The sequence below is a fragment of the Octopus bimaculoides genome, chromosome 1 (genome assembly GCF_046866305.1).
Source record: "Octopus bimaculoides isolate indiv1 chromosome 1, ASM4686630v1, whole genome shotgun sequence".
Taxonomy (NCBI): domain Eukaryota; kingdom Metazoa; phylum Mollusca; class Cephalopoda; order Octopoda; family Octopodidae; genus Octopus; species Octopus bimaculoides.
The window spans coordinates 96,294,092-96,311,591 of record NC_142928.1 but is presented as its reverse complement, the minus strand read 5'-3'; the positions used below and the strand labels follow the sequence as shown (position 1 = coordinate 96,311,591).

At 33.4% G+C, this 17,500-nt stretch overlaps 1 protein-coding gene across 1 annotated transcript in view; it reads right to left on the bottom strand.

The window, feature by feature from the left end:
* Positions 1 to 17,500, bottom strand: part of LOC106878267 (integrin beta pat-3) — a 57,022-nt gene that overhangs the window by 13,671 nt on the left and 25,851 nt on the right. Inside the window, exon 2 of the mRNA XM_052968326.2 lies at positions 15,658 to 15,722. Within this exon, the coding sequence (XP_052824286.2) occupies positions 15,658 to 15,721 (64 nt within the window). The 5' untranslated portion in view covers position 15,722. The remainder of the gene's footprint in view (positions 1 to 15,657; positions 15,723 to 17,500) is intronic.

Below are 17,500 nucleotides of genomic sequence, written 5' to 3'. Positions count from 1 at the left end.
TCTGCTAGATGTGTAATGTCAGTGTGCACACATGACAGAGTGTAAGCGCCCCGAGAGAAATGTTGGACATAAGAAAGCATCGGATGTGACATGCAAGAGAGACGTCTGTGCTGGTATGGTCATGCACTAAGGATGGATGAGGAGAACTGTGTGAAGAAGTGCCACTCCCAAACAGTGAAAGGAACTCATGGTAGAGGAAGACTCAGGAAAACATGGGATGAGGTGGTGAAGCATGACCTTCAAACGCTGGGCCTCACAGAGGTAATGACGAAAGACTGAGACCTCTGGAGATATGCTGTGACTGAGACAACCTGGCAAATAAAGTGAACTCACAGCTGTAGCCTACGCCAGTGTCGCATAACCAGCCCACTCAAAAGTACCTTTTGGATCATAGGGTGACATGCCGTGCTTGAGGAGACCTATTGAGTCAAGTACATCAACATCAAAATCAAATCAAACCACAATCAAATAGAAATTGTATTTGTGGCTGATGCCAGCATCACCTTTCTGGCTCCCCGTGCTAGTGACACATAAAGAGGACCATCCAAACATGGTCAATGCCAGCCCCCTCGCCCCGACTGGCCCCTGTGCCAGTGGCACATGAAAAGCACCATCCGAACGTGGCTAATGCCAGCGCCGCCTTGACTAGCTCCCATGCCGGTGGCACGCAAGAGCACCATCCAAATGTGGTTGATGCCAGCCCCCTCTGCTCCCGTGCCAGTGGCACGTAAAAGCACCATCCAAATGTGGTCGATGCCAGCCCACTTTGGCCTGTGCACGTAAAAAGCACCCACTACACTCTTGGAGTGGTTGGTGTTAGGAAGGGCATCCAGCTGTAGAAAACACTGCCAGATCAGATTGGAGCCTGGTGCAGCTTCCTAGCTTCTCAGACCCCCAGTCGAACCGTCCAACCCATGCCAGCATGGAAAACGGACGTTAAACAATGATGATGATGACAGTGACTTAGAAATTGCCAACTTTCAAAATGTTGCAAAATATTTTGTGTGAAAAGTTTGGATGGAATTAGAAGTTAATGGTAGTAATGCTTCAGCTGTATCAAAGAGAATTCATGCTTACAGAGACACAAGAAAACTGTTTGATCCATGGCAAGTACTTACTTAACAACGTTTACAAAAAACAAAAAACAAAAAAATCCCACAAACATGGTATGCTGTGGTTCTTCTCTGATGAAAAAAAAATCTACAGCCAAGACCAAAAGTCTAACATGAGAAATGACAGATGCTTATATGTGGATTCTTCTGATATTTCCAGAGTGATGCACACTAAGTTCTCAGTAACTGAGATGCTTTTAGCAATGGTAAGTAACAAAGGTCATATAATGCCACTTCTCTTCTTTCCACAAGGTCTTAGAATTAATGCTGTTGAATACATTGAGGTGCTAGAGACAGTTGTTAAGCCCTGAAAGGACAAAGTATGCAATAGAGGAGGCTGCTGAAAAGTTCCTGGCTTTGGGTAAAAGAAAATACAGGTGGAATCTATAGAGATGATGTCTTCTACAGATGTTGCTTTAGGATGACACTAAAAATTTCTTGATGTGACAACATTACAAAAGGAGTATGGAAAGGACTGGGTTGATTAACTTATGAGATACTAGCATGATAAAAATGTGGAAGATGCTTAGCCATGTGCCATGTATGCCCACGAAGAAACTGGTGAGGGCCTGTTTCAAAGTCAGAGAGGAAGTCGAGAAAGCAAAGTAGACCTGTCAAGAACTGGTTGAGGATGGTGAAGGGAAGACCTGACCTGACAAATATGTACCTGGCTCGCAAGTAGGCTCATGATAAGACTTGTTGCTTTGCTGGATGGAGATCTCTTGTTATCTTCATAGAGAGTGTGAGGAACTAAGACTATGTTCACTCATCCAACTGGGATATTGATTAGATGTGTAGGGCACCAAATGGAAACCACATTGAACTGTACTAAACTGTACGTAAACTTTATTAGTTGGTCTCTTATTCTACATGTATATGGAATGTGTAGTGTAGCAAGTTATATCAATAAACTGTTTTGAAATCCCACCATGACTTTACAGACACACTGTGTGATTATAAACTAAATACAAACTGATTCTTCAACTAGAAGATATATTTGTCAACAATAAGTAGATTTCTTTTTACATAGACACAAGGCTTCAGTTTTTTTTTAGTGAAAGGTATAGCTGATTATATTGAGCTCAGTACCTGACTGATATTTTATTGGCCCCAGAAAGATGAAAGGAAAAAACTGACATTAGTGGGATTTGAACTCAGAAAATTAAAGAGTTGTAACTAAATACCTTAATGCTCTAATAACGGATACAATGCTTAAGTTATGTAGTCACAACTCAGCACTCTATTTGCCAATCCAATTGGATTAATATCATGCTGAATTTAATATAGTATAAGCCCACAGACACCTGCATACACACATATTCAATGAATGGATTTATATCTTTCGTTTTATCATTGTAGTTCCTCTTGCAATTTACCAGAGCTAAATTTATCAAGTTAGCTATAATTTAAAACACCGAAACAAAATGAAAATATTGCTAAATCCAGTGTAACAAAGTGTAATGATAATAGCCTCTTTTCATAAAAATTAGCTACATTAAGTTCCTATTCATACTCAAATGCTAAAATGAGAGCAAGGTCCGGGGGAAGTATTTAAAAATGTTGTGTATAGGCATGTGCATGGATGTGTAATACACTGACATATGCAAATATTTAGTATATTAAGTATAGAGAGAAAATGTCAGATGTTTTATAATGGGACATAACTCGACCTCTATCCACAAGAACTAATAACATAATTGCAGATATTAACATGACCTAGTAAGGTAAGTTAAGTTACACATGTAAATGGTACCATATTTAAAATATATACATATATTTCTCATAGTTTAAATTGAAACAATAACTAGTCTTGGCTGATCTTAATAATTGAGATCAATTTTACATTCTTTGTTTCTTCCATTAAAGCCTATCTTGTTCACATTCACTTTGCCCGAGTATTAAATTCTAAAAAATGCAGCATTTCTGAAGCTTCTGCTTTAACACTTTAAAACTATCTAGAATTAGGTGGAAAAGCAACTAAACTAAATGGGAGTTATAAAGGAGTTTTATATAACAGATTACATTGTTTTTTAAAAACTGCAAGTATCTTTATTGCATAGCGCAAACCTAAATAGTAAAGCATTATGTAAATGTGAAACTGATATTGTTAAAAAAGTCAGCAAAAATTTAAGCTAAAAAACCGTTTCAAACAAAAGAATATGTACTTGAAATTAAGTCAATTTTTTTTTTGTTTTTCTTTATTACATTTGTTCATTATAAGATGATAATATCCTAAATTCCCATTAGGGTAATACAAAATATTTCATATAAAATTTTTTACCATAAACCTTCATCTGTGAAATAACAAAAAAGTTGAACTATATTTTCTCTAGAGGAAATATTGAATCTACTTGATTAGGCATAAGAGTTAATTCTTTTATAAAGTATATTTAGTGGTAACAATCTCTTACATATTGTTCATATCTTATATTTGATTTTAGGAAGAAAGCCAAAGTTATTTCCAGTGAAATTTGAACTCCGGACAAAAACTGAATTAACTATAGAAATATGGAATTAGGTGTGTTTGTCTACTTCAGTACTAATTTTATCATTCTTTTTTTCTCTTTTATTTTTTTTTCAGGAATATTAAATATTACAAACTAAAATATATCAGCAACTGACAATATCTGGATCTAGGTGTCTTTATTGAAGCAAGAAGACGAAACAAAGTACACAACATATTGATCTCTTTTATGAAAATGTATGGAAGAAAATTGATACCAAATTTAATGTTTATATTTTAATTCTAGAATAGTTCCTTATACTGTCTCAACTATTCTTACATGGCAGCTTTGTTATATTTCAAGTTAAAATCTCACAGGTAAGGATATCACTAACAAATTGAAGATGAAAAAATACTGAATAATAAATGATTGATTTCAAAATTCATCAATAATCAGTATAGCATTTTATCAGCAGTAATCATACACAGCACTTTTTATTGCCTCAAAAACAAAGTAGTCTGTGTCAAAATCAGCCTTAACTGATGCTTTAAATATAAGTCACAACAAATCTTCACTCGAACTTTTTTGGATGTTATGGCATAGTTAACATAGTTCTTATGTATAATGTAAGTTACTCCAAAGGCTTCCTTCCGCCTACATAGCCTGAGTCACATACTTATATATACAACAACAAGCTTCATTAAACAGTTTTTGTGAGATATAAGTTGAAGGACTTACTCACAGAATTCCCTATAAATAGCAAATCTAGCAAGAATTGCTGCCAAACCTCAAATATGCATCACTAGTGAGATACAAATAGTAGCAGGCAGATATCTAAGAGAAGGAAATCAGCAACTAGTGAGTAGGCAGCAAGATAAACCTAGAGCTTCTTTTATTTTTCTTTCCCTTCCTTTTAAAACATCTGAATGTTTAAGCACAAGAAGTAGCTAAACATAGATTTGAAAATATACATTAAAAGATTAAGATATATTCTCTCCTACCCTTCTCTTAGTAACATACTTTTGGGAATAAGAAACTATTACTTAAAACAACTTATATAAATATCTTCTAAAATCTTAATGTAATAATTTACAGTTGATATGAACTTTATTACATCACAATTATTTAATGTTAAAAAGTAGGAACCATTTATTTTATCGAGTATATTTTATTCTTCTATTACAATAGACAGAAAGCCGGTCCTACTCTCCTGAAAGACACATTTTTATAGAAAAATAAGACAAGATTAGATCAAAAATAAATAAATAAATAAATATACCCATCTGTTGTTAATTACTAAAGAAAGCAATACAAGGGTATAAAAAAGTAGGAAATAATAAGTGTGTGTGTGTGTGTATATATATATTGTAGAGAAAACAGTGGGGAAAAGATTACAAATCTGAGAAAATGTCTTTTTTTAGTTAGAAAGCAGAAACACATGTTTGGTTGGATAAAGAAGTCAATCCAGTCTCCAGTAGTCAAATATTTCTATAAATATACCTAAGTTAAGGAATATATTAAACTGTTTTTTTCTACTATAAAATAGTTTCTTTGTAAATTAAGCAGTGGATTGAAAACTTTTTAATGAATTTAGATAGTCTAAATAGTTTTCAATAAAGATTACTTTTAAGTTGAATGTATCTATATACAGCAGTTAAGAAGACTTTCCTGCACAGGTAGATAAATCCACATATTTTCCCTGAGATTAAGTAGTTGTTCTTAAAATTAGAAACAAAAATTTCAAGATTATCTTAACGACCCTCTAACAATAGGGAGATCTCAACTAATTTATGTAATCATTTATAAATAAGGTCATTGGCAAAAACATTATTTTCAGTTAAATATATCCATTATACAAAGCCCATGAAAGACAAATACACATTATATAAAAAGGTTAATAAATGATTAAAAGCAACTTAAATATGGTCACAAAACAATGAAGTAAGAAATGAACAAAAGACAATGAAAATGTATCCACTAAAATCAGCTAACCATTGTCTAAATATCATGTGAAATTTACAAAGGAGCAGTCAAAATCTTTGATGCTTAAAACAAAAAAAATATATAAATATATAATTATTTTAATTGGTTTGGTCTGGAGAAAGTGGCTGTGCCCACAGCCTTTGCTTTGTAGGCCTGCTGAGACTGGTGAGACTGATACTGTTAATACTGAATTTAAACTGTTGCAAGTTGATGACCACATGGAAAGCATTTGCAGGGTGCAAATTTCAGAGGGACAGTATTCTAGTGGTTAGGGAAGAGCCTTGATGGGGAAACAGTATGGGTGATGATAGATGAATGAATTGAAAATATTTGAGTGGAAGTGACCAGCCACAGTAATGAAGGTAGAAAAGGAAGAGAAAGGAGACAGTACAATTGTAGGTCAGAAATTGGAATGAGTTTATGAGTGACCTTTCTTTGGACATGGTCTAAGATACCTGTGTAATAGTAGCGCCATCCTAAATACTGGAATAAGGTTCCATTGTAGGGCTAGTGTAAGTTTTGTAGAGAGCAATTAGTTACTGTGAGACTGAAGTATTTTCTGGCTTTGAAGAGGAAGGATAGTTTTTGCAGTATTGAGGCTGTGTGTTCCAGGAGAGATCCTCATTGATAGTAGGTGCCTAGCATTTGAAATGATTACCAAAGTTCTAGTTATATGCTGTTCATGTTTAGAAAGAAGAATGTGGGAAGCGAAAATGAACCCTGAGGCACACCTGAGGTGATGGGCTGTGGGTTAGAGATAACTCCATCAACACATGCCATGATAGTACAATTGACAGGAAGCCAGTGATCTAAGAGGCATGAGATTGATCCTATAGGTAGGCAGTTTTGACGAGATTCACATGACAGACTAGGCCAAAAGCTTTGTTGATGTTGAGTAGGTTGCCAGTAGATCTGGTTTTACAAGATCTGCACTGGTAGTCAGTAAGGAAGGAGAGAGCTTCAAAGTGTTGGAGTAGGTTGTTATTAATAGCTATTTCTCCTACTTGTGGATATTAGATGTAAATAGAACAGGATGGTGTTTGGTAGGATCAGAAGGATTGTCACTTTTGATCTCTCTCGATCAAAAATTTTATTGCGAATAGGGATCATCTGGGATGTATTGTTTGAGGGAAATGGAAGGAATAATATCAGGGTCAGTAGTCTTGTTGATCTGAAATGACTGGAAGTACTTTCACACTTGGTATGTATGTGCATTCCATTTGGCTTACCATGAAGTAAGCCAGATGGAATGAAAAAAGATAATTGTGGAGAAGATTTATTTAGTATGAGCATTTTTGGATGCAAAATAGGGAGCAAATGTGAAAGCTTTCACCATGAAAGTACTGCTCATAGAACCACCATGGTTAAAAAGTGGAGGAAAGGATTCTACAAAGTTGGTAGAGATCCTTGTAATTGGTGGATAGACTAAAAAATATGGAGACGTACAATTTGGATGATAGCTTCACAGATGTTGCAGTGCTGTTTAAGAGTTATCCAATTTGTAAGGTGAATTATTTTCTCCAAGCTTTGCAGGCCATATTTCTTGGTCTGCACTGCTGCAGTACAGTTATGTGTTAACCATTTGGGGGAATTGGTGCTGTGAGATGTGAAGGGACATGCCAAGTGGATGGCTTTAGTCACTATCTGTCTGTTTCTGATAGGTTAAGCATGAAGTACATATGCTGCTAGGGAAAGCAAATATAAAACTGGGGAGCTCCAACAAAGTTGAAGTGTCATGTGTAGTGTACTGGATGTGTAATGGGTAGTCAAGAATCAACAGGTGCAGAGACAGTTATGGTCAGGTAGCATTTGGGTTTAGAGGTAAGAAAGAGATCCAGAGAGCTAGGAGTGTCAGGGGTGTATATTGATAGTGTTAGTTAGTGTGGAGCATGGAAGATTATAAAAGAATCAGTTTCAGCAAAATTAGTATGGGATGGATGTGAGAATCTAGGAAAGTTGTGAATGATGAAGTCAAGATAACTTTGAAGAGAACTGAAGAGAGATAAATTTCCTTGATGTAGGAAGAGATATGACCAAAGAGTTGTTGGTGTGTGGAGGAGTTTAGAGAGTGGTAAAGGAAGCAGCTGTACTTGGAAGAGTTGGAGAGGGAGACTATAAGTGAGTGTAATTGGAAGTTATTGTTGCAAAAATCTAAGCTAGAGAAAAATATTGGGTTGAGTGTAATCTACAAAAACACAGACACCATCTTTTGGAATGAAATTTATCCTGGACAGCAGAGATGGACAATAAATATGGGTTGAGAGATTTGTACTTGTGAGAGGAATAGGATACATTGCATGTTAGTAAGAGATGAAATGAGAGTCTCACTTTAATTGGAGTCCATGGATGTTAAAGAAAAGAGAATTGTTCAGTGAGTTTATTTCAGTTTTGGCATTTAGAAGTGTCAGAGTGTTGTTGTGAGATCACAATAACCACCTGCCAAGAGTCCTAGTCCAAATATTTGCAACAGAGCTAAAAGCTTCCATAAGACTATACATTTTAAGGAAACAGGAGATAAAAAAAAATTGTTTCAACATCAAAATTAGCTTGTACAAGAGACCTGAGTAAGAAAAGTAAATATACATATTTAGTGAAAGGTGTGAATTTGAACAATGATCAGTTCCTCTGCTAACTAGTTGAATAAAATTGCAGAATTTATCTTGTTTTAGTTAATTTTGTTGGTCAACTGGATTCATGAAATATGTATTCATTTAATACAATTTCAAAGAATTGATCTAAATGATGTTTGAATTTGGTAGATGGTACTTTCATAGAAGCTTGTAGGTGAAATTAATGAAAAATTACAGCTAGTTAATTTTAAAAGTTAACACCTACATATTGAATATAACTAGATTTAATTCTTGAAGTAGGTTAACCCATAGTTATATATTTCAAAAATTTACAGAGGTAATTTAATCAGCTATTTGTTCTAGTACCAGTAGGATGTTAAAATAATTAACCAAAAGTGATATTCAGCACTATTTTTTCGTTACTTTATTGGATTTTGGAAATTAAACCAATGGTCTAATTGTAATACAATTTAAGTTGATGTCTAACACAGTACAATTCTAATAGTTTCTAGCATTAAAAACTAGATTCACCTTCAAAATATCTCACTAATTTCAATGCTGATACAGACGTTAGTCCAATTAACATTTTCATAAAAATGATTTGATAAACAAAATTTAAAAAAATCTATAATAAATAATTAAAACAAAAATTGACAACTATTGTCATTGATTTCTATAAGAATATGAAGAAATCTCATAAGATCTCTTTATGATAAATGAAAATATCATTGACTCAATAGATATAATCAGTATATAATTAGATAGTTACAAATCAGTTCCATAGATCAGCTGTACATGGGTTGATGAATTAGTATGAGGAAGTCTAACGAGACTGGCAATCATCCAAGTCATACTCATTCAATTTGCATGGTGGGAAAACAAAAAATATGTAAGCTCAGCCAGACAGAAAACTACACAAGTTTACTTTGAATCAAAATGAGACAATTATTACAGCTTAATTAAGTGAATCTCTAATTAACTGTTCATATAAATATACTAATTGTTCTTTCCCAAGCAGGACATAATATCTGCTCTTCATTACTGTTGTTAACTTTTCTATCCTCCCAATTATCAATTGCTCACATCATAATTAACAAGAAAATGTAATATACTATTATTACACTCCTGGTTTTTCTTTGTTTTGAAATAAACAGATTTGATATTATAATCTAAGGTATTGAAACCAAATTAAATAAATTCTTAGTTTCCAAAGTGGTGTGTTTCTTTAGCTATCTATCCCTTTCCATATTCAATAGATTTTGATTCTGATTAAATTCTTTTGTGAAACTCAATGTTGCTCAAGTCAGTCTTTAATTCTTCAGATGTTGTTTTTGCTGTGCTTCTTTGAAAAGTGCTTTCCACTAATAACCCAAACAACATTTTCATCCAGTTTGCATCATCATCATCATTTGCACCACATGTTCAAAGCAAAGCAGTCAAAAAGAGAATTTCTATATAGTTGCCTGACCAGCTAGAAAGAGCAACCAAATCTCTCTCAAATTACACCCTAAAGAGAATGATATCACAGTTAGCTAGAATTCCTTTGATCATAGATCTGCTCAATCAGGGATGACCTGGGTATAGCAGTAATTTTCCCTGCATAGCTCTGAAGACACCTTAATGCTTTGCTGTTTTCTCATTTCACTTGTACTCAATTGTTCTTAAATTGCTCATTCACTGAACAATTCTCATCTCATCTCCCTGCAGTCATTGCAGGGTTCTCAACACTCAGTCCAACTCTCATTTCCAAACAGTATGGCAATTCTTATGCTAAAAAAAGGAAGGGACAACTGGAAGAAGAGAAAAAAAGACTATTTAATTTTGTCACCGTCACAAATGTTAGTGACATGACAAAATGTGCTGGTGTCCACATATAATATGGTTGGTGGTAGAAAGAACATCCAGCTGTAAAACCCATGCCAAAAATAACATAGCATACACAATAACGTTGGCTAGTTTTTCTCCATTGTTGTGCATTTCGGATGACAAAAGCCATGAATGACAAAAGCCATGCCAACATGGGAAAACACAAAATGATGCCAACAACAACAACAATATATGCCTCATAAATTATTTCAGACACTTCAATAACCTTGTTTGATCAACCACATTATTCTAAATAATTCATTTCACATTCTCACAATATTAACGTAAAATGCCAAATGCCTCGTTGGACTTTTGCACCATCAGCAAAATAGTTTACATTTTTAAGGATGAACCAGTTGACATGTAACGTGCAGGAATTTTATATTTTCATTTTTCTTAGTATTTACTGATCTTACATTGAAGCTAAATTTCTCAATGTCATCTTTTAGTATGTATACACTTTTCTTAATCATAATGTTTTTCTCAAACTTTCATAGTTTCAAATTAAAGAATTAATACACATATGTATTAGTATTGATGATGGGGATTTGCCATCCCTAGATACATAACCATTTGTCTGACATGCTTTCAGATTAATACAAAATCAATCATATCTAAAAATTACCATTTAATTTGTCTAAGGTAGTTATTGTTTGTTACTTTCTGATAACTAAATTCATCATTACACTCTGCATTCCAAAACAATGTATTCTAAAATTGTTATCAAGTACAAAAAAGAAAAAAAGAAAAGGGGAAAAAATCTAACAATCTGATATATTTTTGAATTAACAATATATTGATATTTACAAACCACACATCTATATAAATAGAAAGATACTACCAACTATTGCAATAGTTGCATTTTATTAATTGGGGCAGTTACAAAGTGGAATATATATCATAGTGGAACACTTTTGGTGAGGGTGTGCTCTTGTTAGAAGTTTATAATGATTTCTCAAGCAATGATGAATAAATGACCTTAACTACTTCTACATAAGTTCCCAGAGCACAGTTTTGTAATTTTGAAGGTGTTTACAATTGGGCTTCCCACCTTACATTCTCATGATTAACAACTAATTACAATGGAAATAAAATGTTTCTCAAAGAAAAGTATATGACAATCTAAAATGCAAAAGATGCATTAACAAAATTAACAGCTTATACATTGTATTAGATAACCTTTTTCCATGTTTACAATTAGTCTTTCCTATATTTATATAATTGTAAAGTACTTATGTTTATATAAGTGTGGGAAGAATTAATTGAAAATAGGACAAACTTTAGCATAATATTTGACAACAGATTTATGCAACATTCTTAAAACAAGATTTTCCAGAAATATATCTTAGCCTATCAGGTTTCACTAGAATTGCAGTTTTAGAATTTCAAATGAATTGATATGTCTGGTCATTTTATTTATTTATTTATTTTAGTTATAAACTAAATTCTATACAATTTATATGACTAGAAAGATTCTATATAATAACCAGTTTCTTAAGCTACTCTATCTTAATAATTGTATGAAATTAAAAATTACCTTCAGCAATTTCTAAGTTGTATTCTACAGAATTCAAAATAAAGCCATTAAAAACAGAAAGAGTAATCTTATTTTTAAAGTTTAAAAAAAAAAAAAAAAAAAAAAAATTCTTGATGTGAGAAACTAGAAACTAAAGTTGTTGCCCCAATTATTAACTGTGTATCACAGATACCTTGCAGTCATTAATAGCATCCAAAAATGTTTAAGCATATTTATGTAGTTACAGAATCTACTCGTTTATTTAAACATATATATTTACTGCCCTCATGTTATTGAAATACTGAAATCACAATGGAGCTAGAGCTTTTTTTTTTTTTTGCTGTTTCATAAGTTTTATATCTAAACTCCTGATCTCTTCATTGTTAGCTAATTTAGTTGGCTAGATATTCAGTTATCTTGTTTTTCTTGTTCTTGTGTTTAATGTAAACATTTCAATCATTTTCTTCCAGTATACCTGTTCACTATGTCTGGTGAAGTTGCCATAGCCCTTGTAAAGAATACATTGTAAAATGGCTGGATAACATAAAACCAGACAAAAATGGTTACCATTTCAGAGATACAGCCAGGATACATAAAACAGCCAGTGTATAGCTTGTTATTAATTATATTTGGAAGTCAAGAATTCCAAATAACATATGTGACAAAGTTGTTCTTAAAAAAAAAAATTATTTTACTAAATCTGAGGGTGTACCATTGAAAAGTAGTTGGTTGTGATTACTTCAAAATTCCAGTACTTTTACAAATGTCATACAACTCAATAATTTTTCTTGTGTACCCCAAGGAAATTCACACACCTCAGTTTGAGAACTTCTCATGTAATGGCTATGCATCTCTACTTTCCAAGTTAATGCAGTATTAATTTAATCTTTCCTAATAATTCTCCCCAGTAAGCATCCAGTTTCAAAATAATTTTCTTCAATTAATTTGTCATTGGTAGACTCATTTCACTAAGTAAGACAATCAACCAGAGACATTATTATAAATCATCAAATCCTCAAGATATTCTAATTTTCAAATACTTCTTTGCAACAAGTAATGAGCTCTGCATTCAAGTTTATTGCACAAATAAAATTTGCGTATGATTTATTACATTATCTTATGAAGAAACAGTCTGTGCACCAGAAAATATATTAGCTTCTTCAGCAATAATGAAAAAAAAAAAAAGCATCTAGCATTTGATTATTCATGCAGCATTTTGCCATGCATGTCATCTGTAGGTTTTAGCAGTTAGGTTAGAGTTAACACCTTGTTTAAGGCAGTCAGCATAAAAAATCTAGTTAGAAGTAAATTTGCAGTGAGGAAGAAAACATCAGCTCAAGGAGTAATATGACTTTTATCATTTCCACAAGTACAAAAGACAACTCCTGATACGTATCAGTTTTATTAGAGCTCTTCAGTTAAGCATACACTACATCATATTTGGTCAAAGAGGTATGAGAGAATCACTAAGCAGATATACAATATGATACCTTTAATTAGAGACACTGTTATTATCAGGTGTGAAAAATTAGCATACTTGAGTAATTAACTGCAGTTATTTGCTTTTTTCCCCAATTATGCTAATGTATTATACCTTACAATGAAGTACATCAACTTCATAATTTTCTCTCATCACTACTTCAGCAAGTATGGTAAAAAGTCTATGCTTCACTGAGGGAATCAGATAAGACTGACACAAATCTGGAGTTATCTCTCATACTAAAATGCTTAAAAAATTCTTAGTTACTGAGTTAACTCTTTAGCATTCAGATTACTCTGTCAAATGTAATGCTTTCTCATTCATACTGTTTTCAATTAATCATGCATTATATTGTAGCTTTGAAATTTTGATAATGTGATTATATATTTCTAGAATGGCATTGAAGGGTATGTATGGTAGGCTAGATCTGGCTGGTTAGATCATAAAACAAGTAGCATATTTGGGCTGGATATGACTGGTTTAATGTCATCATCATCATCATTTAACACCTGCTTTTCATACTGGCATGGGTTGGATGGTTTGACAGGAACTGGCAAGCTAGAGGACTGTCAGCTTGGCTCTACTGTCCGCTTTGGCATGGTTTCTATGGCTGGATACCTTTTCTAATGCCTATTACTTTACAGAGTATACTGTGCACTTTTTATGTGCATAATAAATGCAGTCAAAACACCACTACTCAGTTTAACCTCATTATTATAAATATCTTCATCATCGTTCATCATTTTGACAACCACTTCTCTATGCTTCTATGAGTCAGATGATACCTATGGAAGCGGACCTTTCATGGCGGGATACCCTTCCAGTCACCAACACTCACTTCCAAGTAAGGTAAAGCTTCTGCATAGCCAGTCATGTCCTTATAGAAAATTGGAAATGAAGGGTATCACTTGCTCATCCCCAACCACCATGTGATATCAAGACAAAGAGAAACAAACACACACACACACATATATGACAGGTTTCCTTTAGCCTCCATCCACAAAACCCTGACTATCCTGGGGCTATAGCAGAAGTCATCTGAACTATTATAATACATGTTTGTGATTGTCTGTGTATGTGTGTAGTACTCAGGATTGACTAAATTACAGCCAACATCAGTGACAGATAGACAATCAGGCAATGACAGATATTTTGATTAATAAAAGGGAAGTGTGCATGTGTGGTGTGAGAGTGAGTGAGTGAGAGAAAGAGATGCGGTATAAAGCAGTGAGAAACAGCTGCAGGGATAGTGAACTTCACCAAATAATAATTTCTAATTATATTTTTGATGCACTCTACATTAAATATGTGAACAATAAAATTTTGCTTTTCATATGGATGACATCTCTAAAAAATTAACCTGGGTGATATATTTTTTAAAATTAGTCTTCTAAGTGGTGATTTAGTTAAATCATTCTATTAAGTCTTCACTTCTCTCACCACTGATTTGTGTAAATGTTATAAACACATAAAATTTCACTCAGCATTAAGAAGAGTACAGTCATCTCTTCTTTAATGTGGTTAACATTTTTGGTACTCTGTCACATTTTTAGTTTGCTACTGCTCAGTAAAAGAGAAACAACCTTCCTCCTGATATTTTCAATATCTTGGCAAGCATACCACAAACTTGCATCTATATCAAATTTGCCTTAACTATGTTGCTTATCATATCTTGTCTAATCTCAACAGCTGGTTCCTTTCTTGGTTCCATGGGGAATATAATCTCTTTAGCCCACATATAATATATAACATCTCAGAGTAACATTTTCTTTTCAGTTACTAAAAACAAGGACACTCAAATAATCTTAAACATACCTATGAAGGAACAAAAAAAAAAAAGTGTTCTATGTATTTAGTTACTGGATATTGTTATTTAAATTTTCCACTTAACAACAAACAGAAATGTTCTTTGAATTTTAGACCATCTTATTCAACACAGAGGGAAAAGATAGCAGCTACACAAACATTAGAGAGGTTGGCAGTACACATTCTGTTATGCCTCTAAGTGAGAGACTTAACCCATTACAGTTGAGTCCACCTAACTTAAGTACTGTAGGTAATGTAAAGTCACTGTTAAAGATAGCGGCAGCATCATGGAATTGCTAAAAGGTTCATCAGTAGCAGTGATAATCCAAATTAGAAAATTTACCTATGATAGATTTTACCTATGATAAAATTTACATATAAGAAAATTTACCTATGATAGACCAGTTTCCTATTCAAGACAAACAGTCAGAAAGGCATGGATATTTCAGTAAATAGATTAATATCTCAGAAGCACATATTAATAAACCAAGCAGACAGAGGTTTGTTTAGAGAGAGACACATATGGCAGGTAGATGCCAGGTATGAGTGAGATGTAGATAACAGTTGATTACTATAAATAGTATATGTTAAAACAACCATCAATGGTTGTTATAAAATTTAACTTCATAATCTTAACTGGTAATTAATTATAAAAATACAAGGTATTCCTTTATAGATTATTTTTATTGTATACACAAGATTTTTGCAATATTATTAGATTGCTTGTGTTAACAGTATATTTCCTAATTGTGTTTACATTTTTTAGAAAATAAAACACTAAGATCTCCAATACTTTTAGGATAAAGAGTGGTGTAAGAAAAGTGAGGATTGAATGTACAAATGGGGGAAAAAAAAAATAGAAAGGAAATTTAAAACTTACTTTGACCTAATGTAAAAGGAAGTACTATTAGAAGAACCAGAAGCCAGGGTTGCCAGAACAACATCCTAGAAAAGAAATTAAAAAATACAGTTATGATCTTCCTGAAATAAAGTATTAAATTATCAATCATAATCTAAAAGCAAATGGAAAAACCTATGGAGAAACTGGAGGTTTTACTTTAATTCTCTTATATAATTATAGAATCATTAGTAAGTCATAACTGACTTTAAACCTATGATAAAAACTGATTTAACATTTTATTACTGATTAAAACAATAACTAAAATCAAACAAGGCAATTGTAAATATTACATATACTGTAATATGATTGTTCACAACTTTATAATGTAATGTTCTCAGTGATTGCAAAGCACAGAAAGAAACAAATCTATAATAAATTTATAAACTGGTTTTATTACTTTAATAACAAGATAATGATAATGAGAAAAAATAAAAAGGTACGCAAGTCCGATGAATAAATTAGCTAGTTAAGACTTGATATCACAGAAGTATTGATGTTGATAATTGCTAAGGTTAAATTATTGGCCTAAATTTAGTTTATCAGAAGAAAATCTATGAACATATGGTTATTTAAGTATGTATTAACCTATTTATGTGACTTTCCTTTTCCATTCCTCAAATTAAAAAAGACAAGTGCCAACAATATTTTTAAAGATGTGACACTCCTTTCGAACCATACTTCACTTTAATCAGTTCATAAGCAAAATGATAAAAAGTGGATGTCTTTAGCTTAATATTGTGAGGATTCTAGCAGCTGTTTGCATCTTCTAAAAGCTGTTGAGGCAAGTGAAATCAAAAATCGAACTAAATTCGACGACTGGCCCCCATGCCAACGTCTCCTGCATTGGACACTAAACTCGGCTTGCGAAGACCTGTTGGGGCAAGCGAAAGCGAAATCGTGATGGCACCACCGTTCGAGTGTGGTCGTTACCAGCGTCGCCTTCCTGGCACTTGTGCCGGTGGCACGTGAAAAGTCATTTGAGCAAGATCGTTGCCAGTGCCGCTGGACTGGCTCCTGTGCAGGTGGCACATAAAATACACCATTTTGAGCGTGACTGTTGCCAGTACTGCCTGACTGGCCTTCGTACCGGTGGCACGTAAAAGCACCCACTACACTCTCGGAATGGTTGGCGTTAGGAAGGGCATCCATCCAGCTGTAGAAACTCTACCAAATCAGATTGGAGCCTGGTGCAGCCATCTGGTTCGCCAGTCCTCAGTCAAATCGTCCAACCCATGCTAGCATGGAAAGCGGACATTAAACAATGATGATGATGATGATGATATATATATATATGTATACTAGCTGTATAGCCCAACTTTGCTCGGGATTAAGTTAGAATTATTAAGATAACCAAGCTCTTTATTTCAAACCAAACTAAGTAACATCAACGTCAAATTTGAGTGAAATCTGTTGAAATTGGTAAACTTTTGGCTGAAAATGAGTTGCAGACAATTTCATTGGGAAATCCCATAAGGAACTGGTTTATAGATTGTTTTCCACTCATCGATTGCTTTTTTTTTTCTTTCGTTTTTGGAGAACTTAAAGCATTCTAAGATACCATGAGTCTTAAGTAATGTTTGAACAAAATACATCAAAATTGGTAAAAGTTATGGTTGAAAATGGGGTCTGGCCAATTTTAGTGGGAAATCCTATAAGGAATTGGTTTGTCGATTTTTAAAATTCTGATTAAATGGAAAACTCCATAAGGAATCAGTTTATTGATTTTTCACCCCAAATAGGACTTAACCGAACACAACATTGGTGATTCAAAAACATCTATATTTATACTTCAAAGTAGGTTTTCCCACCCAACCCAATTCTG